This window comes from Glycine max, chromosome 7, assembly GCF_000004515.6.
Source record: "Glycine max cultivar Williams 82 chromosome 7, Glycine_max_v4.0, whole genome shotgun sequence".
NCBI classification, from domain to species: domain Eukaryota; kingdom Viridiplantae; phylum Streptophyta; class Magnoliopsida; order Fabales; family Fabaceae; genus Glycine; species Glycine max.
The window spans coordinates 16,386,299-16,414,054 of record NC_038243.2 but is presented as its reverse complement, the minus strand read 5'-3'; the positions used below and the strand labels follow the sequence as shown (position 1 = coordinate 16,414,054).

The following is a 27,756-nucleotide window of genomic DNA, read 5'->3' as shown; positions in this document are numbered from 1 at the left end:
AAGTGCAATATTACTCAATTTTTTCTATTTGAAAAGAAAAATTTAACCTATAAACTATTATTTCTACTTTTCAACATTTAAAACAAAATCTATATGAAATGAGATGAACAAGGTTTTCTGTCTCATACTTCACATAAAGTTTTTGGGACAAAACCTGAGTAATGATGCCTAGGTTCTCCCTTGAAATATAAGTAAGCAATCAGATGTAGTAGCCCACAAATTGCTCTCTCTCTCTCTCTCTCTCTCTCTCTCTCTCTCTCTCTCTCTTCACTACCAGACACAAGACATGGTTTTAAGTTAACAACGTATGGATAGTACTTTCACCCAACAAGAAGTGAGAGAGCAAACCCAACAACATCAACATCAGAAGAAGCATTGTGGCCCTTTGGTGAGGCTCAGTAGAAGGTCCACTAATCCTAACCCATTTTCCATTCTGGTGTTCTGGGTGTCTAAATCTCTTAGAAGTTTGTGTTTCAGAGTTCAGCTCTCACAACAAGGGTTTTGCTTGAGGAGGATTCAGTACCATCATGGCATGGTGATTAACACCCCTGTTCTCCATGCTTCTTCTTCTTCTTCTGAAGAAGAAGAAGAAGGGAAAGCTTCTCATGCTGCAATGGAGGGTTTGAGTTTGGCTGAGAAGAGTACTGAGGCTGTTGAAGAAAGTAATAAAGGAATTGAAAATGGTTCAAAGAGAGAAACTTTTGCTGATTTGATTGAAGAAAAGGGTCGTGAGAGCAGTTTCAGCTCTGAGTTTCTGTCATCTGAGACCACTCATGGCGAGCATAGTAGGAGTAGCACTGAGGACTCATCTTCATCTCCTTCTGTGGGGTGGCCGGTTCAGGAAATTGCTGCATCTGATTGTGCTAGTCCTCATGGAAGTGAAGATGGTGAGAAGAAGCACTTGGTTTTGGAGAATAAGGAGTTTGAGAAACGAGTTTCAGCCTTGCCAGGTATTCAATGAGAGTTTTATCCACACAATCTCCTTATTTGTTTTAGATGTGTTTTAGGTCCCTCCAGATTTGGTTAAAATTGATTTTGATTTCTACATTTTGAAAACAATAGTTTTGGTCTTGGTATTTTTTTTACATGATAGACTTTGTCTTTTGACGCTGTATTTCATTTTGACTACTAGAGATGAAATTCAGTACATTTCAGAAAAATACAAGAATAAGTTTTTAAAATGTGGTAGAAAACAATTTTGACTAAATGTTGAGCGACATAAAATACATTTTATCTTTTTAATGTTTTAAATTTTTAATGTCTATCATTCTCTCTTTTGATATCCGTATGATGAGTTTTATGATTTGATTTTGATTCTCACTTGTAGAGGTTGAGATGATGAAGGAGAGGTTTGCAAAATTGTTACTTGGAGAAGATATGTCAGGTTGCGGAAATGGGGTCACTACAGCCCTGGCTATTTCAAATGCCATAACCAATCTATGTGGTATGCAAAATGCACAATTGAAGCAGTTACTGTGTTTTTATTTGGTTTTTTCTTTTTATTAATTGGTGCAAGTTGGTTGTGGTGAATTTTAGAGTGCTATTCTTGCCTGTGATTGTGATGGCTCTTTCCTTTGCTGAATATGTAGCTACCCTCTTTGGGCAACTTTGGAGATTAGAGCCCCTACGTTCAGAGAAGAAAGCAATGTGGCGACGAGAAATAGAGTGGTTTCTTTCTGTCAGTGATCATATAGTTGAATTGACACCTAATTGGCAGACCTTTCCAGATGGAAGCAAGCTTGAGGTACCTAATTTTAATATGCACTTATGTTTGATGCATTTTTCGGTTATGAAGATGTACTTATTTTGCCTTATCATCAACCTTGGCATAACTCTTACTATTTGGCATTTGAAAGTCAAGAAATGCAGAAAAATATTCCCGCTTTCCTTTCCCAAAGGTTTATGAATGACTGGATGCTTGGTCATGATAAAATTTGAAAGCTGTCACTTGTATGTAAATCATAGACTCTAAATTGAAAGTCAAAGCTTCATATTAAGTTATTTGATCTAGATCAATTTTAAAAGATACATGTACTTGAAATGTGCTGAATATATACTGAAGGAGGTTAGTCATGTTAGTACATTGGATGCAACAACACAGACAGTATCCTTATTCCTCAAAGTTGCCTTACGCGGTCTAGTTTTATTTTATTTCAATTAACCTATATTTTAATTCATTTCTTCGTGTCTCAAATGAATGGGCTGTACTATAGAAATTTACTTGATTGATTCATATGCTATAAATAAAACTTTGGAATGCATTTAATTTTGATCCAAAGTGAAGGATTTTTGTGTGATGTGACCGTAAATCTGCTTTTTTTTTTCTTCTTTTTTTTCCTCAGTGCATTTTGTTTCTTCTTTTTGTTAGCATTGCCTCAGGGTAGGGGGATGGATGAATAATTTGTTGATGGTTAACAATTCTTTTGAAATGTGAATCAGGTCATGACCTGTCGACCACGCTCAGATCTTTATGTCAATCTTCCAGCTCTGCGCAAATTAGATAACATGCTTCTTGTAAGTTTTACAGCATTGAATAATGCACACCACGTATCACTCCAGTTTCATGAACTATTCCATTCTAATTTTTGGTATTTTCACAGGAAATTCTAGATAGTTTTGTCAATACAGAGTTCTGGTATATAGACCAAGGGGTTCTAGCTCCAGATGCTGATGGTCCATCTTCTTTTCGACAAGCACTTCAGCGACAGGAGGAGAAATGGTGGCTTCCTGTACCGCGAGTCCCTCCATGTGGCCTAAATGAAAACTCAAGGAAGCAGTTGCAGCACAAGCGTGATTCCACAAACCAAATATTAAAGGCTGCAATGGCCATTAACAGCATCACTTTAGCTGAAATGGACATCCCTGAGTCCTATTTGGAATCTCTTCCAAAGGTATATGATATGAATGATCCCTATCTATTCAAAATTTTCAAACATCAAGAAAGCAAATGACATAATGGTCAAATTTTTAATTCAAATTTCTTGCAGAATGCTAGAGTAAGCTTGGGGGATGTTATTTATCGTTATATCACATCGGATCATTTCTCTCCTGAGTGCTTGCTAGCTTGCCTTGATTTATCTTCTGAGCATCAAGCTATAGAGATTGCGAACCGAGCCGAGGCTTCCATGTATATTTGGCGTAAAAGGACAAACTCCAAGCCTGCCAGTATCAGTGCCAGGTCTAGTTCAAGAACATCATGGGAAATGGTCAAGGATCTGATGGTTGATGCAGACAAAAGGGATTTGTTTGCAGAGAGAGCAGAAAGCCTTTTGCTTTCCTTGAAGCAGCGTTTTCCTGGTCTCCCTCAAACAGCCTTGGATATGAGCAAAATCCAATACAACAAGGTTTGCTTTCATTATTGTTAGGGTAAAACACCATTTTGGTCTTGAAAATGTAAAGCCATTAAGCCTTGAAATCAAGAAAATTCAAAATAAGTTCCTACAATGTCAAATAAGGCTCAAAACTTAACAATTTAATGTCATATTAATCCTCAAGGATATGTTAATATTATCACTAAAGTCATGATTTGTTTGAATTTTTAACTAAAGTGATTGACATATTGCATTTTAGTGGACTTTTTTTGAGTTTTCGTACTTTCATGGACTCATGTGACAATGCTATAAACTTTCAAGGATCGAATGATGTTTACCTTTATTAAGTTATTATTACGTTTGAACCATAAAGTCCTTAGTTTCTTGAATGTCTTTGACCTCGATCTTAGTCCTTCAAATTTTGTGTTGTCTAGGATATTGGGAAAGCCATTCTGGAGAGCTACTCTCGCGTGCTAGAGAGTTTGGCGTTTAACATGGTAGCGCGAATTGATGATGTGCTCTATGTAGACGACTTGACCAAAAATTCAGATAAAATCTCATCTCTCTCAAAAGTTGGTGTAGTTACTCACAAGAGTATATCAGTTCCACACTCAGTGCCTATCCCAGGCACTCCATATAAATCGGCTTTCGGCACGCCAACCCTTTCTCCAGCACATGGGATTAGTAGTCCTGCCAAGCTAGGGAAGTCCCCACTCATCAATGACAGCAACCTTCCCCAAAGAGGGTCAGGGATCAAGAAGTCTTTGACTGATTTTCTTAGCATTGATCCAAAAGGGAAGGAAAGTGGCAGTTCAATTGAGAAACAAGTTCCAGAATCAAATACACTTGATGAAGTGACAACATGTGAAACAGATGTGGAGTCCAGTGATTGCACAGAAGGTGGTGCCAGCCCAAGTATCTTGGACCGGAAATGGCACGTGTGAGGCTATTGATCTTTTATAGTTGAGGCATTTCTCCACCTGCCTTTCTTTTTTCTCATCTTTGAGTCTTTGTATCATTGTATGTATATGAAATATGTAGAAGGATTCACATAGTTAAGAATGGATAGTGCTTTTTGTTATTTACTTGTGGTAGTAATGTGATGCCTCTAAGAGAGGTTATTCTATTTCTTCATTCCCACTAACTCAGCTTCACTAAACCACTATGAAGGAGATACATAAAGAATAAAAGATACAAAGTTGTGGTACTCATCTTTTCAGGTTAGAAAATTTGTGAGAAATAAGGAAAAACTTCACCAAACGCCAGCGGAAAGTGGGAATCATAGTGCTCGATTGCTTGCATTCATGCAGTGATTTAATAGAAAATCAGCTAAAAATTGGGGCATTCCGAGAATTGAACTCGGGACCTCTCGCACCCTAAGCGAGAATCATGCCACTAGACCAAATGCCCTTTGTTGTTTAGAGGAATTTGATTTATTAATTCTATTTTTATGCTCAAGTTGTTTCATCTTTCTATATAAAACTAGTTTGCAACCCGTGCATATGCACAGGTCGCTTAATTAAGGTAAAATTTTAAAATTTGATATTATCTCAAAAGACATAATATGATTAAAATTATCCAAATTGTAATGCAAATTAATTTGTCATCGATATGAAGCATCGAAGAAAGGCTAACTACTTAATACTATCATCTACAACTAATTAACTTGTCCAGGCTAAGGTGTATGAGGATAATTTCTGAAGTTTAACTATTACTATCTTCTAGTCATGTTAACTTATTCAACTTCACTATGCAAATGGAAAGACAAATTTCTTAAAAATGCATTAATCCCTGATTTCTTTACAGTGAGATTAGCAACAATAGGCCAGCATGATAACTAAGAACTCATGAAATAACGTTAATTTCATAGTAGTTTCACTTTCTAGACAACAATGCAATTACAAAAGGGTTCTTTTAGAGCTATGATGCAGCTGCTCCAGGACGCAAATTCTGGTGATGCCAATGTAACACTGAGTGAATTCTTGCTCTCCTGAAAAGATCAGTCGGGTAACTAACGGAATGAATGGAACAGAAAGTGTTAAAAGGCAAGCAACAAAAGAGATAATGTCATGTGTGTCTGTCATTTGTAACATATAAAAGGAAGAAAAATATGATTAAAATGACAAAAAATGAAAGAAAAAATAGTTATCTTTTACTGATATTACAAACATTATTTCCTATCTCTTATTATTGTTATTGTTGTTGTTCTTGTTGTTGTTGTTATTATTATTATTATTATTATTATTTATGTTTGTAAATGGTATTTGAACCATTCCTTTTTTATTCATGTCAGCATTTCTTATATAGGTTATTATGTCAGCGTTGGTGTCCTTACCCATGGTAAACAAAAATGATTGTTGCCCTTTACCTTCTATATAATCAACATGCTCCTTTTTCTATTTTTTTTTCGTAAGTCTGAAATTTCTTGTTCATGTGTCTGTCGAATCCCCAAAACAAAAAAGACAATTGCGGATCAATACGCAGCGAGTGTAACAGACCATGGAAAATTAAAATAAAATAAAATTGATGTGAAAAATCAGGCTTACATGAAAAATTACAATAAAATAAAATTGAAGTGAAAAACAAGACTTACTTTGAAATTTCTTATGCATGTACCTGTCAAATCCCCAAAACAAAAAAGACCAGCTAGTGTAACATAACATTAAAAATTAAAATAAACTAAAAATAAAGTGAAAAATGAGAGGAACACTTACTTCTTCAAATCCCGTGGTTGCCCTAACCTCCTCATGGTGGCAAATTTGAATCACGAAAATATCCTAGGCAACACCCTAGCATAATATGTCATGGTCACTTGACTTGAGTAATAATAATAATAATAATAATAATAATAATAATAATAATAATAATAATAATAATAATAATAATTGAAGTGAAAAATTAGACTTACTTTGAAATTTCTTGTGCATGTGCCTATCGAATCCCCAAAACAAAAAAGACAATTGTGGATCAATACGCATAGGGGTGAGAATAGGTCAGGTCAGACCAGACTTTAAAAGGCCTGAGCCTAGCCTACGATAATTTTTTGAGGCCTGAGCTTGGCCTATAGCCTATCAAAGACATTTATTTTAGCTCGGCCTGGCCTTTTTAAAAGTCTGGTCTGGCCTGAAAGTCTTTTTAAAAGCCTTCTTCACATTAATATTCCTGGCGTAGAAACGTAATAGGAAAGTTAAAGGAAAAGGAAAACCAATAAAAATAATGAGGAATATAAAGGGGCACATGACTCACACCTAAATTATAATTAAAGTCTTACTTGATTATAGAAATGAAAGTTATGGAATAGTAATGTGTAATTAAAGTCTGCTAGTTTCAAAAAATAATTAATTGTACCCAAAAAATAATATAAGTATATATTGGTACTCAAAAAATAATATATATAGGCCAATATATATAGGTCGGCCTATCAGGCTTATAAGGCTTTTTAAAAAGCCTAAGCCTGATGTATTTAATTTAATAGACTTTTAAAAAAGCCTGAGCCTAACCTTTTAATTAAATAGACTAGTTCAAGTCAGACTTTATGTAGGCCATGTCGTAGGCTCCTGTAGGCCGGCCTGGTCTATTCTCACCCCTAAATACGCAGCGAGTGTAATAGAGCATGAAAAATTAAAATAAAATAAAATTGAAGTGAAAAATCAGGTTTACATGAAAAATTACAATAAAATAAAATTGAAGTGAAAAATCAGACTTACTCTGAAATTTCTTGTGCATGTACCTGCCGAATCCCCTAAACAAAAATAGCCAACTAGTGTAACATAGCATGAAAAATTAAAATAAAATAAAATTAAAGTGAAAAATGAGAGGAACACTTACTTCTTCAAATCACGTGGTTGTCCTGACCTACTTATGCTGACAAATTTGAATCACGGGAATATCGTAGACAACACCCTAACATAGTCATGGTCACTTGACTTGAATAATAATAATAATAATGCTGACAATAATAATAATAATAATAATAATAATAATAATAACTTGAAGTAATGTTGGAATAAAAGAATGAAAACTTGATTTTGCCAGGTAAATGTGGCGGTCGAGGCTGAGAAAAATCGGCGGCGAACGTCATTAACTCCTACACCACACCATTTCAACACACGACAATAAAAAACACAAAAAAATGTCAAATCAATAAATAGATAAAAATGATACATTTATTCTTGAACATGATAAAAAAAATAGTTGTAAGACAGAAAATGAAAGGTTAGAATTGAGGGAGAGAAGAATGACGATATTTTCTTACCTTAAAGGAAGACAAATTTTTTTGACCTTTTGAGAACCTTGATGGCAGCACAACTTTAACAATATGAAGAATCCATGATAACTATTTAAAAGTTAGAAGATATATAATTTGATAATCACCACAAAATAAATAAAAATCAGTCAGAATTCAAGGTAATCCCTATTAAACCCTTTTGAGATGCCTGCATACACACTTTTAAATATTTTGTCCGTTTAATTACTAACAGCAGTCAATAATTTTACATGAAAATAAATTATGGTCTTTCACCAAATACAAATTTCATGTGGCTTCTGTACTCGTTGGTCCTTTTATTAGAAAAGTTCTAGTATCATTAAATTTTAGGACACAAAGATTCATTACGAGTATGTCTTAAAACATTATCCTTTTATTAGAAAAGTTCTAGTATCATTAAATTTTAGGACACAAAGATTCATTACGAGTATGTCTTAAAACATGATCCTTTTTACATTTTCAGGACACAAAGATTCATTATCCACCCTCAAGTGTGTGTATGATTCAATTGTCCTCCGCAGACCCTCCTGCAAGAAAAATTACAATCTCATTATTATGGGTGAAGCACCAGGAAAGAAGTACGATTAATGTATGCTCACTGCTATAGATGTACGAACCTTGGTGCACTGAAATATCACCATTCAAGAGTAACATCTCATACTTCATTTCCTGATATATTAGATAATCTCAGCTCGTTATCATCAGTGATTTTGATGGCCTTGAGTTAGCCAGCTTCTCATTATGTTTTTTTTTTCTTTCAAAGTATGAAAAAACACAAAGAATGTCCATGATAGAGCATTAGAGCATATAATATTATTACGTTTCTGAAACGTCATAGAACCTGTGGTGTTACGATGGGGGCATAGCCAAGGCGATCCTTTGCTTTTGAGCAATCAAAAGTTCTGCTGCAAGATATGAGTCTTATTCTTGAAGGAATTAGTTGAGGCAGCTTCATCCCATATGGGCCTAGCTGCTTATATATCCACTCCACCAAATGTGCAATGGGCATGATAACAAAGGTAGGGATCTTTACCCTTGGCCTAAAAGCAACATGACTCAGATAACAAAGAAATGGCATTGATAATGCCATAATAATGTTCACCTTTGTTTATCTGAATGAAAAAGCATAATTATGTTCCTTATTAATTTTAAATATAAAAGCAAGAAACATAAATACTTACGAATTATTGATTAATAATAGGAAGCCAATATTCTAATTTACATAAAGAAGAAGTCATCATTACGCATAAAATAGATAACAAATAATAGCCACCAGCCAGGATAGCAAGACCAAAAATTCCATAATCCAACATCCCAAATTGACAGCAACTTCAACCTAATCCTGCTGATAAGCACAACTTAAATTTGCATCCTTAATACAATTTTACAAAAAAAAAAAAGAAGAAAAATGATGTATAAATTTGCATCCCAAATGTTTACTGAGTATAATCACATAGCAACTTTATTTATAATCTAACTTCCAAACTGCCACCCATAGGTGATGCAGACTAAGCATAATCTCATATTTGTTATATTTAAGTTTTTAAATTTAGGAAAATTTTCCATATCTATAGATAGATTCTATGTTTGACTATTGGTCCATTCTAGGATTATAAATACTCCTTTTCTGAAATTCAAATTGGTATTTCCTATAAATTATTAATTATTAAGTATTAATAAAAAAGAAAACTTTCAGATTTTTGCATCAAACTTATGAGTGTTTTGAATCCTTGATTAATATCTAATGGTTAACAGTAAGTAAGAACCTACCTTTCATATCCAAGACCTTCCACTACCAATGACACAAACTCCCAGAATTTCATAGGCTCCATATTTGTTATGAAATATGCCTACAAAACAAATATCTGTTAGCAACAAAATACCACAACAATTGCTAGGTTTCCTAACTTGCAAATCAATCACTTTTCCCCCTCCTTTAGTAGGACAATGCAATAATTCATTCTTAGTCTAACAAACTCGGTCACTGATAAGTATTTCCTAACAAGCATTTTTTTCATGTTTCTTCATTTTCCCAAATGAAGAGATCTACCCTTCACCATCATCATTTAATCAATAATTTACATCTTCCCCAGTATACACCTGTGAAGAACCAACAACCATTCAACAATGAAGCTGCCCTATCCAAACCTTGAAATATATCATCATCATTATCCATGTTTGTATGCCTTTTAATTTTAAATTTTATAACACTAAGGTGTCTACAACATCAACACCTCACTGTCAACAGGTGAAAAATTAGCTGAATTGAAACACCACCTTCAGTCACAGTTGAAGGAATTCCACCCACAAAAATCTTCTTCGTTCGGAAGTCTTTTGAGTTCCAGCCAGCAGCCCCCCTCGGTATCGTCTGCTTAATCTCCACCTATAAACAAAACCATTCAATGCATCAGCTTTCATTTCCCTTTCGTTTTGTTCCCTCCTTTAAGTATTTAACAATCAATACTCAAAAAGATTCAAAATTCAAACACGTGTCAATTATCACCTGCTTGCCATTGATAATGTGAGTGTCCTCAATCATTGTATCTACCAAAGTGCTTGATGAATTGCGCTACACAAAATTATTTAAAAAAATAGTTAATTACATGAATTCTCATTGGTAAACCCGGAAAGAAAACAAACCAACGCAATACAAATAGAAAACACTCATCAATCGTCGTTTCTCTCGCTAAACCCCCTATGGATATCTTTCTGCAATCAATGGGTCCAGGGTAATTAGATAGAACCAAATGTAAGAAATTTCGAGAAAGGGAGCAAAAACAAACTTGAAAAATCAATAAGAAAAAATAATTATTATTAAGATAAAACATGCATAACAACAAACAAAATTAAAACCTTGCAAATGGAAATAAATAGTAATGAAACAAACATGCATAACAGCAAAAGGACAAAAAGTTGCCTGGTGGATGCTTCTTCGCGATAGCCCGGGAAATAAAAAGGAACCAAAAATAGAGTTGCAAAAATCAATAAGAAAAAATAACTTATTAAGAAGAAAACATGCATAACAACAAACAAAATTAAAACATTGCAAATAGAGACAAATAGTACCGAAACAAACATGCACAACAACAAAAGGGAAAAAAACTTGCCTGCATGATGCTTCTTCGTCGATAGCCCGGGAAAATAAAAAGAAACCAAAAACAGAGTTATAAAAATTAGTAAGAAAAAATAATTATTATTAAGAAAAAAACATGTATAATAACAAACAAAATTAAAACCTTCCAAATAGAAACAACTTGCCTGCTGGATGCTTCTTCGTCGATAGCCCGGGAAAATAAAAAGGAACCAAAAACACAGTTGAAAAATCAATAACAAAAAATAACTATTATTAAAAAAAACATGCATAACAACAAACAAAATTAAAACCTTGCAAATAGAGACAAACAATAGCCCCCAAAAAAGGGAAAAAATAGATCAAAATGACATCTTTATTCTTCAACACCGTCCTGACCTTTAGCATTGTCGTTGTTACTGTAGTTTGTCCCAAAAATCAAACCAAAAAAAATCAGACCAAAGAATAGAATGAAGATGAAAAGAGAATCATATCAAAAACAAAAAATGCAACATGCACAGTACAAAAAAAAATGACTTTCTTGCGGCTGGTTGTGTTCGAATCGAAAGAGAAGAGAAAAAAGAATAGAATGAAGATGAAAAGAGAATCATATCAAAAACAAAAAATGCAACATGCACAGTACAAAAAAAAATGACTTTCTTGCGGCTGGTTGTGTTCGAATCGAAAGAGAAGTGAAAAAAAAATAGAAGAAGAAAGAAAGGAAGAGACAGCCAACTCTACGGGAGAAATAGAGAGAGGAATGCAATTGGGCACAAATGCAAGTGGAAGAAAACTAAGGCAGCCCACTAAGCCAAGTGACAGAAAACTAAGGCTAAAGTTGAAGGGGTAAAAAGATCCGAAAACCACAAAGATGGATAAATGTCAAACTCTCAACCATGGACATTTTAGTAATTTTGTCATACTCCAATTTTAGTATATAGATATTGATTGATTACTTGTTGGTGTTCTTTTATGAATATTTTATTCAACATATAAAAGTATGAGTTTTCTAAAAGATCACTTTCATTTAGAAAAAAGTAAATTAGAAATATTAATTGACATTATTATTCATTCAACTCATAATTTCAAAGTTACAAATTCATTCACACGGCGAATGCCAAAATTATACGGACAGGATGCAATTACATCTGTAGTTGCAAAAGACTTACCTAAAGCACCATATCCAGCAAATATTTCACTGAAGTGTATCTATGAAGGATTCAAGTGTTAAACAAAATTATGAAAATTTAATTGATATATATGAGACATAGAAGTATCTACAAGAGAGAAATGTAAAAAACATTGTTTCTTATAATGAAGTAGAAATGGATATTGTCTTCTTTAATTAAGAAGGAAACGAGATTGCATATTATTTCTGTTTGTAGACAATACAGGTAATGATTTATAATTTTTATATTAGTTTTATTAATATATATGGAAAAAGTATGCTCTTGATTTTAATTTACAGAGTTAAATCCTATATGTTTTGTTATGTTTAATTAACTTTTATACTTATCTAAACGTATTTCATGAACATGTATAATATGCTTAAATACATTTTTGTCTTTATAATATAATTTAAAGTTTTTGCATTTTCGTTCCAGTAAAAAAAAATATTTTAATCCTTACAAAATGTGTTTGTTTTATTTTTATTCTTGAAGTGTTTTAAATAATAAAAAATATTATCTAAAATACTTTAAGGATGAAAAGTAAAATAAATATATTTTGTAAGGACTAAAATGATTTTTTTACTTAGACAAAAATAAAAAAAATACTAAATTATAGAAAAAGAAAAGTATTTAAACCTATCATATTCTATATATTTCAAAAATGATATCACTATATCATAAAAAAGTCTTGGTTTCCGTATTCTTACCGTATTTATGCATCCATCATAGCCTTCGAAAGCATAATATTATAATCAAAATTGTTTTTCTAAACACAATTCAAAATCAAAAAAGTCTAACTCACTTAATTAAATGTAAGTTATTGTTAACTGTACTTGATTTCTACACATAAAAGAAATCATTTACATTAAACATCTGTGTAATATTTGTACTTAGTGTCAGTGAGTCACATTTGTATCAAGATGATAGTCTGAATGCATTTTATAATACTTTTTACGCTATAAATAAGGTGAGTGTGTATTTTGATTATGTTATGTTACTCCACAGAGTGTAGTGTAACTAGTGTTAGCTATTCTGTTGACGGCCGGTGGTAGTTGGCATATAAAGTTGATCACAAGTTTTCAAAATGTTTATTGGTGTTGCACTTGATTGAGAAAATGAGGTGGCATCACAACATTGCTGTCTTAATTTACATACTGTGGAAAATGGCTACATCTGGAAGTAAGAAAACAAAAAAGAATTTGTGTTGGCAAAGACACGCCTACCTTGATTGGACAAATAGGTGGAGCAAAAAAATCGTGTTTACACCTGCTTTATGTTCCTAAGTGGTGCAATAATAAAACTCATCCTTAGTCCTAGTGCAAGCTCCATTAATCAGAGGGTGGTGACAAGGCCAATAACTTTTTTGGAGCAAAGTTAGGCTATAAAACCCCATGAGGCAAAAGGGGTTATTGCATTGTGAAATTAATAGAGAGACATAAAAAATAAACATATATTGAGAATGGAGGGTTGTGTGAAGAAGTTGCTATGCCTTGTTGGGTTTGTGGTGCTTGTGAGTACTATTGGTGGGGTGGAGAGTGCTGGTGAATGTGGGAAATCTACAACCCCTGATAATGAGGCTTATAAGCTTGCACCATGTGCCTCAGCAGCACAAGATGAGAATGCTAGTGTTTCTCAGAGTTGCTGTGCTCAGGTGAAGAAAATTGGGCAGAACCCTAGTTGCCTCTGTGCAGTTCTTCTCTCTAACACAGCCAAAATGGCTGGCGTCAACCCTCAAGTTGCTGTCACCATCCCCAAGCGTTGTAACCTGGCTAATCGCCCTGTTGGTTACAAGTGTGGACGTAAGTTTGATTAATTAATAATTACCCCTTCTTTATATATACAAAGGAGAGTTACTCAAGTGACACTACTTTGCTAAAAATGCTATAAAAAAAAGACTATTCAATTATCAAAATTGAAAGAAATATATATATATATATATATATATATATATATATATATATATATATATATATATGACTTTTTTTATTATAACTTTTAAGCTTAACTATTGTATGTGGTTGTATAGTTTTATATTTACAATTTTCACATTCTTACAGTAGATTATAAATTTATTAAAATCATAATCAATTTTTTTTATACTATAATCATAATAACTTCTAAAGTTTATCTTCTCTCACTTTAGAAAAATTATATCTATCAACGAGGTCTCGTCATGCTCGTATTAAGAGTGTATTTGGTAGGAAAAATATGGAGTGGAAATAGAATAGTCATAAGAAATAGTGTCTTTGGTTGAAGAAAATAAAAAAGTAAAGAGAGAAATAAATAAGCCAACGTGTCACATCTTTTTTATTTCTACAAATATGAGAGGAAATAATAGGTGATGACTGATGAGCTCATGAATGATTTTGGCTTACCATGGTTCAAAAGCAAAACTGTAAAAAATTTGCTATGGTGTTCTTTCTATTTATTTTTTATTTTCTTAAATCAAACAATCTTATTTTGATCAATCTATTTATTATTTATTTTATTTCTTACCTATTTATTTCTTGTTACTAAATACAGCCTAAGAGATCGAGTGGATCCAAATTCATTTAGTGAAGATAAATATATAATTACATCAAATAAAAAGTAAAATATTAAAAGAAAAATGCTGGTTCACAAAACAGTTTTTCCAATAACAAGAGAAACAGAAAGTGAATAGAGAAAAATATAGGATAACATGGATATGGAGAGACAGAAAAAATATTGTAAACAATGTTGTAAAATTTATGAATAAAATCATTACTGATATTAAAAAGGGCTTCAAATTATTTATTGTTGATATTCCTCTTCTTGTTTTTTTTTTTTTTTGCCATATTTGTTTTTCTATCTAGCCATATGCCAATTCTCATATAAAATGATAATTTTTGCAGCTTACACTCTGCCTTGAAAGAGTTAAGGTTGTTGCTGAAAACAAAGATGACAGGGCGTAAATGCACTATGGATGTTAGCTACTACAAACTGTGACTACATGTTTGTTGTATTGTCTTGTAACTTCCTAGTGAATAAGAACTAGCAGCTCACTAGTGTACCCTATAATAAAACATGTACTTTCGGTGTTATATGTGCCTACTCAAACTTTTAACTGTTTTAACATTATATTTTAATCACCGTTTCCAAATTAAGTTTTCTATAATACTTAATATTATCTAGTAATGACTTGTTAATTAATCAAAAAGAAAAATCTATTGATGACTTGACTGAGAAGAATCTAATACTGAGAAAAATCATTTTTAGGTGATACACTGAAAAAGTTTAATACTTTACAGTAGACAAAAGTGGAATCTATTTTTCCCACTAATCATTTTCTTGGAGTGAAAAGATTAAAAAGAGAGTTTTGACTTATTTCTCAAGGATGAGTTTGGACTCATATTACGAAATGAATCTAGTTCAATTGAAATGAGTGTTGTAAATATTTCTTCGATTTTCATAAATAAAAATTGACTTATTCAATATTTAAATTCCAATACCATATTAAGTTGTGTTAGTAATACAGTGAATGAATTATTCTTAAATGTAGTTGTGGTTCATTGGTATCGGTCCTACCTAATCAAGAAATAAATATCTTAACATTGCACCAAAAAGCAGAAGAAAAAGAATCTTCTAAACCACCAGAGACATGTCCCACCATCGATGGATAAGGATGTGCGATGAATTTATGTTTTGAACAGAATACATTAACTGAGAATCATAAGAATATTATTCTGGAAACGAACTGTTACTACATAAATATGCTTTGCTAGGTGGTGGACCATGCCCCCACCTTAGGGGTGTTTAACTTGTAGCAGTGCGTGGCAATTTCTTGGCTTCCATGGAGTACAAAGATGGTTCATGAACCTATAATTTACTTTGGCTTTTTATTCTTTTCATCAGTACTTTATTACTCCCAGTAGTACTGCAACATCTACTACCCATCAATGTGCAGCAACAATGACTAAGGTTAAGAATCTATCACGGTGGCATAAACTGAAAGAACCTACATTGGCGTGACTTAATCATGTGAAAAAAAGGAAGTGAAGATGACATATTGGTCGGTGTGAATTTTCTAATTAAGAAGTTTGAAAACTATTTGGGATCAACAGAAAAAATGGAATGATGAAGAAGAAACCAGTAGCAACAACTGACCATAAAAAATAAAAAAAAATACACATGCCGGCGTAGGGGGAGGAGGCCGTGACGGAGGGGGAGGGAGACCGTGACTGCGACTGAGGGGAAGAAAGAAGAAGAAGGCCGTGGCGACCGGGAAGGAGGTCACGGCGGAGGAAGAAGAAAGAAACAACGTATGAGGATAGAGGGAGGGGGAGGGGAGGAGAAGAGAAGAAGAAAGGTCAGGAGAGGAGAAGGAGAAGAAAAAGAAAAAGGAAGTGTAGGTTGGGAGAAGGAAGTGTACTTTGGGGTAGGGTAGAAAAAAAAAATTTATACGTGTGACCTATGAAAAATTGTCTAAAGGTGTGAGATAAAAAAAAAATCTAAGATCCTAATTTAAAAAGATGCTCTAATATGCTCACTGCGTGAAGACATGAAAATTCCAAACTATAACAAGTCTTTACACTCCCTTTTACAATGAGAAAATCCACTGTAGAGAATGAAATGCACTCCACTAATTAGAAAACCAACAATTGAACTGTGATAAAATTAAATACATATCTATAACAAACACTAAAACTAATTAAAATTTCAACTATTAATTTTTAATTAATAATTATTATTCTTAATCCTCATTTCAGTGGAACCAAAGCCTCCCTTCACACTCACTGATGAAGTGTCACACTTCAGGAAGGGTGGAAAGGAGGGAGTAAAATAATTGATGTAAAAAGAAAAATCAGTTTACCAAAAGATACTGCCAACAAGCATAAAAAACCATGCTAAGCTTCTTGGTCAGAAAAAGAAGATAGAATCAAAACCAAAAATAGACTTGTAAGCAGTAAAGGGTACTTCACTCATAAAGTAAACTAGCACTACATATTCATAAATGATCAGTTCTCACTAATCACATCACATCTGAAATACAAAGTAGAGGGGAAACCAGTAAAAGAGAGTTTCTCCCATACAAGTAAAAGTAAAAACTTGAAAGCCTCAGCCACATAATAATAGAGTAGCTGATGATGCATATAGTTCCTATACCATACCATACAACTCTTACATTACCACTGTTTTTGAATACTATACTCTTTACAGGTAAATGAAAAGATATGCGTATGACTAACTATAGGTTCATATTGTGATTGTGTTGTTTGGCTGGAGAAAGCAACTAGCCATCCACAACGTTCTCACTGTTCATAACTTGTTGTCCATGCAACAAAAGATGCACTAAAATGCTAAACTATCCTCCTGTTTACCTGCACAAATGCATGCAACTGATTAATAACAAATCATAAAATCAAAAGATGTAACATGGAAAACAGGAAGCATGATTAGCAGTGCAAAAACATGGTCAAATGTACATGTGCAAAATGGATAAGGTCCTAGTAACCCTTCTCCTCTTGACATTTTTCCTTATGATTTTATATGTTATGAAATTGTTGAAGAGGGTATGGTGCCTATTTACAAATCTTCACTCAAGATTTGCTAAAGTATTATAACTAAATGTCTCAAGCGCCAAAACTAAGAATTAACTCAATCTAGTCTATAAATCTAGACTATGCCTAAGTCACAATGAAGCATTAAAAACTCACAGGAATTGAGTACCATTTGGCTAAGGCTATAAGAAACTCGTATACCTTAAGGAGCATGTCCTTTGGCAAGTGTGATCTTAATAATAGGGACCCCCTGTGGATAGACAATTACAAGACAGAAAGTGAATGAGAAACTTGTAGAAGCCAATTGCGAAATTTACACTACAAATATCCTATATACGTCTTACCTTGCCACAGGTTACTTCCTAAATCATCTTCAACCCCATCTTTCTTGTACAGCTATATAAAAAACCATGTTAGGTGTTGCTAATAGTATGAAAATGTATCAACCCAATAAAATACAATAAACCCAAATAACAACTAATCATCCTTGGATATATATATATATATATATATATATATATATATATATATATATATAATAAAATCTCAGCTGGTCTCCGCAAATTTCTATTCAGTAACTCATCTTTCCAATGAAAAATATTTACATTTGATTTGAGTTAGCAAGGATTACAGTATAATTCAACCCCATGAATGTTTTCAATCACACACATCTACTATGGTCTTTTGGTTGTATGCTTTTGAAATAACTAAAGGATAACTATAGAATAATAAATGTAATCACCAAAGAGTTGTATCCTGAATCTTGTGTACTCTTGGGACAAGAACATATGTCCTGGCCACCATAATGGATTGATGAGCTAAGTTGACATGGTTGAAGTCTTTGTTCCTGATAGATAGAACTCATATCCTTATGTGTCGTGCTCTGAGTTTCACCATCACTTCCCTTGCTGATGTAATCTGTATAAATAACAAAGAAAAACTGAAAAGCAATACTATTTGTTTCTTCAATGGTTAATCTGAAGCTATTAAAGAATTGAATTGAATCATTCAATACATATCCATTTTATATTATTTCATCCATCATATATGCAAAAATCTTAAAAAGTTAAATTTTACTAGAAAAAATTCATCTATATGGATTTTAATATGATAACTGACCCTCAGGGCTTTGGAATGTATAGTAATTTGGTGAATTGCATCAAGGACACATAAAGGATGCACTATGCGTAGAATTGAGACATAAAGGAAAATTCTGAACAAGGAAAATAGAGCCAGTAGGAAATTTGATGCTACTTGATTTTTTTTAACGTTACATTCTAAAACAATGCCAAAAATTTATATAAACATTCCAAAATTTGTAAGCATAGTGTTTAAAACAGAGTATGGTAACCGGGAATACCAATTTTGGAGCTCCACCTCTCATTGGCAGTTTTCTCACACACTTCAGAACGCAGAGACTCTCTCCCTAACACCTGAATCATCACAAAATGATGGTAATGATTATGATGATGATGATAATGACAATGAAGATTGTGATGAGAATGATGAAACATCAATATTCAATATGATCAAGATGTTCATTGCTTGTTTCTTTTGTGCATCAATTAAACTCACTGAAAAGCTGAAATTGGACTAAAATCAAACCAAACAATCAACACACCTTAGACGGTGGAGGAAACATAGATTCAAAAATTCCAGAAGCAGCAGATTTCTGGAACTGGTTGGATCCAAAGAGCTCAGAAGTGAAAGAAGAAGAACCCATTTTTTTCCTTCCTTCCATTTTTCTACTACCACAACACCCTTTAACAATCTCTGCCTCAACCCTTCAAACAAGGTGAAAGTTTTACCAACCCCACAAAGAAACACTAAACACCGCCTAAGAACAAAAACCTTTATAAGAGTAAAGAAAAATAAATATAAAGGAACCCAATTGAGGCTTTTTCTTTTCCTAGGAAACAAACAGAGCAAACAGAACAGAACAAGGGAAGAGAGGGACACGTGAAACGATGGTGGCTAAAGAGACGCGGAGAGAGAAAAATGTTGTAAATGAAACGGTTGCTCCACCATTTATTTATAATTGGAGAACTAAGAAGTAGCTGAATATTTTCATACAAAAAAAATTGGATTTGTATCTTTTCTCTCATTAGAAATTCAGAGAGAACAGAGCAGAGTGTCACTCTCTCTGTTTGATCATCTTCTATGCCTTGTTCCCACGTGGACAGGTTAAACAGATTAGTGCCACGTTTACAGGTTAGACAGATTAGTGCCATGTGGACAATAACAACCCTATCCTTTTGTCCAATGTTTTGAGGAGACGTCTGGTTTTAGAGATTAATATTTATGTAATTATATATTACAGTTTGAATTGGATGATTATGTAAAATTTTATATTATGTTTAATTTTTTTTCTCTTAATTTTGAATTCATTTTGAAAGTCTAGGTCAATCAATTTATGAGAATTGATAATTATGATTTTTTTTTCTTTTGTAAGTTTAATTTTTAATTTTAGTTCCTATAAATTAATATTTTTTTTAATTTTGATTTTGTAAGTTTGTGTTTTTAGTTATAGTTGTTTTAAGATTTTAATTTTTTTTATTTGTAATCTTAATAAGTTTGTACTTACTTAAATCAAAATCAAGAAAACATAGATTCATAGAAACAAAAATGAGTAAAATATTTTACTGGGATGGAAATTGAAAAAATAGGAAATTACACCAAAAAAACATATTTAAGATAATTTTGAATTATTTAAATATTACCTTAACAGATCTAGAATGAATTTAAAATATTAGAAATTTATATATAAAAATAGTGTACTAATACTTAATTTGGAAAATTAGTTTTGTTTAAAATAACGTACTAGATATTGCAGGTCCATTTGGTTTAGATTTAGTGAAAATAATTTTAAATACGTTTTCATCTTGTAAAACATTTTCTTGTTTAGAAAGACAAAAAATAAATTATTCTCTTTTTAATGGAAGATTAAACTAAAATCACAATACAGTTAAAATAACACATAATTTAACCTTAAAAATTTAGAAATGAATTAAACATAGAATATTTAGAAATAAATAATGGTAAAGTTTGTCAAATTAAGTTATTTCAAAAAATCACCATAAAGAGGGCATAATTAAACATAGAAAATTTAGAAATAAATAATGGTAAGTTATTTAAAAAAATCACCATAAATAAAAATTTAGTAAAACTTGTATTTTTAGTATCATATTTTTTACGAGATGACAATATTATTTCAACTAAAATTAAATTTACTTAATATTAAATCAGTTTTATTGAATGAAAATAATACTTAAATTCAACAACTTCGTTTAACACCATTTTAAGTTTGTTTTCTTTTTTATTTAGATTGATCAAATGGTAAAACAGACTTTCACCTAAATAAAAATCTAGATCTTGAGTTCTATTACAGGTTTCCTTCACTTGAGGACTGATAGCGTAACATGGCAAGTTCTATTGTATTAAATTTGTACTTTTATTATGGTTGAGATAAAAAGTTTTACCAAGTCATGGCCACCTAAATCTAGATGCAAGGTTTAAGATTCTAGTCCACCGTGACCCTGACTAGGGTATGACCCTAACTTGGGGTATGATATTTGTGAGGGTGGTGCACCTATTGCTAACCCTAGCTAGTAGTACCTTACGGAGTCTTGATCTATTTGTGACATGATGTCAACTCAATGTTGGTGTAATGTCCATCTTAACTTAGCTATTCTTATTTAAACTTAGTTTCGTCATAACTAGACTCTGAAGCCGTGAGAGTTTAAAGCAACTCTTGTGGCATGTAAAGTTGAAGAGGAATGGCTAATAAAATTTTATCTCTACATATACCAGGCATAGGAATTTATCTCCTTGGGACATGATGTCGGCTCAATGTTGATGTGATGTGCATGTAAAATCGTAGGAGTTTTAAAGCCAGTGGCATGTAAAGTTAAAAAAGAATGGCTAGTAAATTTTTTTACCTCTACGTATGCTAGGAATATGAATTGGTTGGAGGGTAGAAATTTTGCCATGGCACTCTATGCATATACTCAAATCTCTGTCTATAAATAGCAACTCATTTAGCTCATTTGTGCATCCCATTTTGAGAGCTAGAAAGAGATTTATAAGAGTGCTCTCTTATTATATAATAAGTGTATTATCCCATTATAGGAAAGTGTGGATAAATGTTCTCTCCTTATATTTAAAGAGAGGTTATAATTTTTCTTTTACAATCTATTGCTTTAGTCTTGTCCATAAGTTTTTGCTTATCAGTGGAGATTTTTTCTCTTTAAATATTTTGTATTGAGCCTTAATTTTTTTTTCTCATCTCTAATTGTAGTTGTAAGATTATTTTATTGCTCTAGTATACTTAACATCGACTGTTTGTAGTGGTTTAAATCTTGATAATAACATGGTAACTTGGCTATTGTATCTTACATGATCAGGAATAATATTTAGCTTTTGACCCGATATGCAAGAGAACATTGCAACCCATTGTGAGCCCAAAGACTTTTGAAGTCTCGACTCTCATGTCATCATGGTGTTGTAAGTCATTTACCTTAACTAAAAAATTCTTAGATTCCAATTTCCAATAAGAAAATTATCACCATGGACAATTAGTAAGATCCGTCAGAATCAAATTAAATAACTAATTAAAGAAAATGATATTGATTTGATTGATCATATAAGACACATACATATATGCCACAAAAGAAGACATTTCATTACGGATAAGAAGAAATAACATTTCAAGAAAATAAAAATCACTTCTATAGTAAAAAGACCGAATATTTGGTAATGATAATACAAAAAAAAAACATATTTTATTTTATGTGTAACCAGGTCTGATTTTCCGAATAATGACGTGAGTCCATTATTTCTGGACTTTACTTTTATAGGGATTGAATTTATTTGCACGTTTTGGATTTATAGCATAGGCATACGTTTTGGGAAGGACGCACTAAAGGAGATAGAGGAAAACCTTACCTAATCTCACCTTAGCTATGTGAATGTGACCTTATCTTTTTATCTTGTTGGACAGTTGGACCCAAATTGGGTGAGCCTTCTTTGCTCTTCTTAGATAGTACCTTAAAATAGCTAAGATTTGTTGCTGTTGTATTAAGTCATAGAATAGGAAAAGGGGAATGGAATGGAAATTGGAGAAGGGAAACCATTTGGAGGAGTTGGATAGACAAGGACAACAAGTCTAAATTTGGCATTCCAAAAAGGCACACTGATAAAGATAGACGAAAGATAACATTGTTCACAAGAACAGATTTAGATCGGTATTTTGCAACAAAAAAAAAAAAAAAACTATGTTCTTATACAATTATAAATAGTGTTACATATTTATATGAACGTTATTGTTTATTTTTTAGCACGAGGAAAGATAAAATGAGATTTCTTTTTTCTTCTTGTTTTTGGTGGAAGTTCTTTCTTTAATTTGCTCTACTAATGCATCCAAACTATTTAACCAAAATTCCTAAAATTTCACATGTTAGGTTGCTATCGAGAAATTAAGATTCACATAAATAAATGAAAAGAAAGCCATTATGAGAATCAAATCATCCTTTTGTTTGTATGCACAAACAACTGTTCATCACTGAGGGTGGATGTGCCCTTCAAAATCATTTGTTAACGACCCGCAATAAGGTTTATAAATGTTTTGGATAAGAAATGGAGTCATAGGATATACACTAAATGACTCATCAAAAGGGACATGAAACATAGGTTCTGGATAAGGAATTTTTTTTTTTTTTCAATCTTCTAAGTTTTGGATAAAGAGGTTTAAGAACATGTAACGGGGCACAAACATGCAAGTTGAGATATTTAAATACGGGATAAGCACCATGTATGGGGCCAATTGGAAATAGAAGCAAATTGGGTGCCAAAGCACACAAGATAACTATGAGAAATGAGACACTTTATTAAACAAATTCCTAAAAAGAGTGATAGTAGTTGATATGGTTGATTAATTAAAGTGGGTAAGGTTAATAATGGGAAGGGGCCCCCATTGGCATCAATTGCAAATGGTGACAAAACAAAAAGGAAAGAAGGCATAAGAACGGTCCATATTGAAGGCTGAGTCTCCCAGGCACTAATACACTCATCACTCACTACTAAGGGTCGACCCTTGCTATACGTGCATTTGCCTATCTTCCCACATGGGAGTGTCTCCAATCTTAATAGTTAATATGTATACACGCATCATCATCTTCATTCCTCATGTCTTGTACTGTCCAATGATTAGTACATGATCATTGAACTATATGTACTAGCCAGAGGGAAGGTAGTGGATTTGTGTAAGTGAAGGGAAGCACTATTTTCGTTTAACGTGCAGTTTTATTCTTCTATTCATGATCAAACCATACATAGAAAAGAGGCATATTTTGTCCTTTCATTCGATATATGCTGAAGCCTGAAGGAGGTTGAAACCAAACGAAACTATATGAAAGATGAATTGACGCATTTAGGATATACATGACATATGCTTTAATAGTGAAAATGGATCCCAGTAGTACATAGGTAGAACTTGGATTGGAATATTAAATAAGCACTATTTTTATAAGTACACCCCTTGCTACCTTTCTATCTCTTAATTACTCGTTATACCCTTTTTCCTTAAAGGAGTAACCCCCTTAGAATTCCTTTTCCTTTCTAGAAATTTATTTCCATAATAGGTATATATTATTTTAGAAATACATTTTTCGGTAGCAATGTAATATCACTTAAGATTGATTGTAAATGCTTATGAAGTTTAAAGAACAATAAAAATAAGATTTTATATAGGATTAAAGAACACTAATAATAGGATAAAAATAAGACTAGCAAGCATTGATTGTAAGATAAGGGTTTAAAATGTCAATGGTCTTAAGTGATATTTTATTACTATCGAAAATATGTTTCCATAATAATATATACCTATTTTGGAAATGTATTTCCATGACTAGGATGCATAATTTCCAAAATACATTCCCATATTCTAGAACACGTTTTCAGAAAGGAAAAGATGTTTCAAGGGAAAGAAAAAAGGATATAATTGGTAATCAAGAGGTAGATAGGAATTATAGGGGTTTACTTTGTAAAATTTGTAGTGTAAATAGAAAGTACCTTTTAAATATTAAAGATTAGTGAACCATACTTAACCCTGTATGAATGCGCCTAAAAGACCCCTGCATGTAAACTAGGGAACCCATTTTGTGAGTATTTTTTAAAAAAATTCTGTTTATATATAGTATAGAATATAGATTATTAGTATTAACATAAAAAAATTATAAAAGTAATAAATATTATGAAGATATCTTTAAGTAATAATAATTTGGAAGACCCATGTCAGGATCCCACTTTAGTAACTGGACACAGACATTTTATTCAGATTTACAAAATTTGAATTAATTATAAACCTTTTTTGGAATATTTATAGCAATTTTTTTTCATTACAAACCATTTTATTCAGATTTACAAAATTTGAATTAATTAAAATTGCGCCAATAATTTGAAAATGTCATACTACAATATGGAAAATGATTTGAAAGAAATCACTGTGGTTATATAAGTGTTTTTTACGAAATCTCTTTAATTGCGTGGTAAGCAAATGAGTTAAATTCAACTTTTTTTTTATTATTATTAACTTCCCTAGATGATTGATGGAATCTCAAAGAAGCGCGTTACAATAGTTCTCTGCAAGAATAAACTTAAAAATGCTAATGATTGTCTCGTAGTATTAAATGGTTTTTTTTTTTTATGAATTGTGAGTTAAAAATCGTAATACTTATTATAATTTTTTTTTACTTGAAGTTATAAAATTATTTATAACTTCAGTTAAATTTTTTTTACCACTTCAAAGTTATAAAGAATTTTTATTTTTATTTTATGACTTTAAAATTTTAAAACCTTTTTTTATAGTTTACAACTTTGAAGTTGTAAATCTATTTTTTTTTAATGTTTAAGTTAATTTTTTTTTCAAATTTATAATTTTTATGTTTTTTTCTTGATAAAATTATTTAAATATATAATAAATAATATTAAATTGACTTATTATTAGTATTTTTATGATTTTATTTAATTTGTTATTAATTTATTTTAATATTTCATTATTTAAAACATGTTATATATTTTAATATTTTTTATTTAAATGTTTTTATTTATTTAAAGTTTAGATAATCTATTAATAAAAATACATAAAAAAATTAAAAATTTGAAACACTTTAATTTAAAATTGATTATATTTAAATAAAAATTACATATTTATTAAACTAATAATAAGATCACATCCCACAACGAGTTATTTTAGATATACACCTAATTCTCTCATCTTGTTGGACAAGATTTGCACTATCCATACAAATAAGTGCATGACTAAAATAGGTTGTACTTTTTATGTTTTTTTTAATTTGTATTGTGTGTTTTATATTAATGTATTAATTATGTTGTTTTAATTTTTTATGTATTTTTATTAATAGATTATCTAAATTTTAAATAAACAAAAATATTTAAATAAAATAATATTAAAAATATATAACATGTTTTAAATAATAAAAAGTTAAATAAATTAATAGCATATCAAATAAAATCATAAAAAAATATACTAATAATAAATCAATTTAGTATTATTTATTATACATTTAAATAATTTTATAAAAAAATTTAAAATAAAGTAAAAAAATTATAAATTTGAAAAAATAATTGACTTAAACATTAATAACAAAAAAAACTAGGTTTATGACTTTGAAGTCTTAAATTATAAAAAGAAAGATTTTATGACTTTAAAATTGTAAAACTAAAAAGAAAAAAAAATTTATGACTTTAAAGTTATAAAAAAAATTAACTAAAATGTACTACTTCAGTTGAAAAAATAAAATAAAAAAAGAAATTATAACAAGTGTTATGACTTCAAATTCAAAAATCGTAACACCTATTATTATTTATCTTTTTTTAGGTAATTTTTTAAAACATACCTTCCTTAAAAAATCACCTAAAATTTTACCCCTTTTAGTAAAAAAACCGTACTAAACTATATTTCATGAAAACTTTGAATAATTAGCCTTTTTTTTATTTCAACCACGTGGCCTCTCTTGATCATTGCCTTCATTTGAAAATAACTTCAATTTGGTATAAACTTCCCTATATGAGATAAGATAGTGAAAGGAAAAATAACTTATTAATTCTGTCAGATAACTTCTTTTCAAGATACAGTCTTACTTAGTTCAGAGCTTATTTCATGCCCTGAGTCTCATATGAATCTTGCTAAAAACACTGGAATGCCAGAATTTTCACTTTCAGGGTTCAAATTAAACCGTGTTTCCTTGCATTTCTTCATCAACATTGGTTTCAAATACATCATTGACTATTGTTGACAAGCAACGTAATTTCTTATGTATTTTTTGTGCTATTTTTTAATCACAACTGTAGTTTTCACTTAGGAATCTATGCTAACATTTAGCATAAACATTTATTACATGAATTTCAAAGTATAGCCCCAATAATTGGAGAACACCACTAAAAACGCGTAAAGAATGCATCTAAATTCTATCCCATTTAAAACATTTAGCATAAACATTTATTACATGTATTTTTTGTTCCACTTGATGTATAATTCACGTACGTCTTCATTCAACAAGGACAAAAATTTAAGTCCTCTTTCCCAAGGAACAATTGTGATATAAACACATACTGAAAAACACTAGGTTTGCAGCCTTTTATCTACACAAAAAGAGTTTTACACTTTAGTATCCATATATTTATAAAATCTGTCTAGCACCTTGTCATGTGGTTGCCGCTGGGTGTTTGACGGTAAAAAAAAAATTACAATTTCCCACTATAAAATTAGTGTTGTCAGCGGATCCAAAATTTTAAGTCAGGAAGTATAAATTATAAAAAATATAAATTATAAAAAATAAAATAAGTGAATTTAATTATATAAATATAGATAAAATAAAATATAAAAATATAAATTTTTTTTATAAATTTAATAAATTTTAAAAAATGAGAAAATACAGTCCTATAAAAATTATCTAACTGTTACCACATGTCATTAATCTGCACTTTTAGCTTTCAAACATTTTACTCCTTTCTTTCTCTCTCATCTTTTTTTTGTCACTTAAAAATAAACTAAAACCAGCACTAAGGCTTGTTGATTTGCGAGAGAACCAAATCAGAGATAACACGATACCCTGAAAAGAAAACATAAAATCCTTCTCATTTCAATTTACCAAATTGAAACACCATTTGTTTTTTCGCCAAACAATTTTTTTCTATGTTCACATGTCATAGTCAGTAACTAAGTATAGTAAAATATCATTCATATTATCTTTCAGTGAAAGCCCTTCTTCCCTTATCCTTCTAAGCACTAAAAGTCTTAGTCAACCACATTTGAAGAGTCGTCAATGTCACTTATCATCAATTAAAACTGATAACAACCCTTCACCTGTTTAGTTTGAACATACTAATTTAAAAGCACAAA

At 31.3% G+C, this 27,756-nt stretch overlaps 3 protein-coding genes and 1 non-coding gene across 5 annotated transcripts; 2 read left to right on the top strand and 2 right to left on the bottom strand.

Annotated features, from left to right (window-relative positions):
• The first annotated feature begins 170 nt into the window (after positions 1–170).
• LOC100800673 (rop guanine nucleotide exchange factor 7) lies at positions 171–4,437 on the top strand. Its single transcript, XM_041017049.1, has 7 exons — positions 171–950; positions 1,328–1,444; positions 1,590–1,744; positions 2,440–2,514; positions 2,601–2,891; positions 2,988–3,344; positions 3,746–4,437. Exons 1-7 carry the CDS (start codon positions 308–310, stop codon positions 4,253–4,255), a joined length of 2,148 nt encoding a protein of 715 aa, XP_040872983.1. The 5' UTR covers positions 171–307; the 3' UTR covers positions 4,256–4,437.
• Positions 4,438–4,649: 212 nt separating this feature from the next.
• On the bottom strand, positions 4,650–4,721 carry TRNAP-AGG (transfer RNA proline (anticodon AGG)). Its single transcript has one exon. It is a non-coding gene; the product is annotated as a tRNA-Pro (tRNA).
• An 8,490-nt stretch (positions 4,722–13,211) lies between these two features.
• On the top strand, positions 13,212–14,879 carry LOC100810277 (non-specific lipid transfer protein GPI-anchored 5). Its single transcript, XM_003529079.5, has 2 exons — positions 13,212–13,616; positions 14,691–14,879. The coding sequence occupies exons 1-2, from the start codon at positions 13,277–13,279 to the stop codon at positions 14,705–14,707; spliced, it is 357 nt and encodes a 118-aa protein (XP_003529127.1). The 5' UTR covers positions 13,212–13,276; the 3' UTR covers positions 14,708–14,879.
• A 1,857-nt stretch (positions 14,880–16,736) lies between these two features.
• LOC100306610 (uncharacterized) lies at positions 16,737–19,455 on the bottom strand. Of its 2 annotated transcripts, NM_001250570.4 has the most exons (6): positions 18,958–19,439; positions 18,697–18,769; positions 18,079–18,254; positions 17,681–17,732; positions 17,538–17,586; positions 16,737–17,156 (listed from the first exon to the last, which is right to left on the bottom strand). In NM_001250570.4, the coding sequence occupies exons 1-5, from the start codon at positions 19,075–19,077 to the stop codon at positions 17,570–17,572; spliced, it is 438 nt and encodes a 145-aa protein (NP_001237499.2). In that variant the 5' UTR covers positions 19,078–19,439; the 3' UTR covers positions 16,737–17,156; positions 17,538–17,569. The 2 variants fall into 2 exon arrangements, 1 of the variants encoding a protein (NP_001237499.2); XR_005892135.1 differs by having other exon boundaries at positions 16,761–17,156; positions 17,538–17,732; positions 18,958–19,455.
• Positions 19,456–27,756: the final 8,301 nt, after the last annotated feature.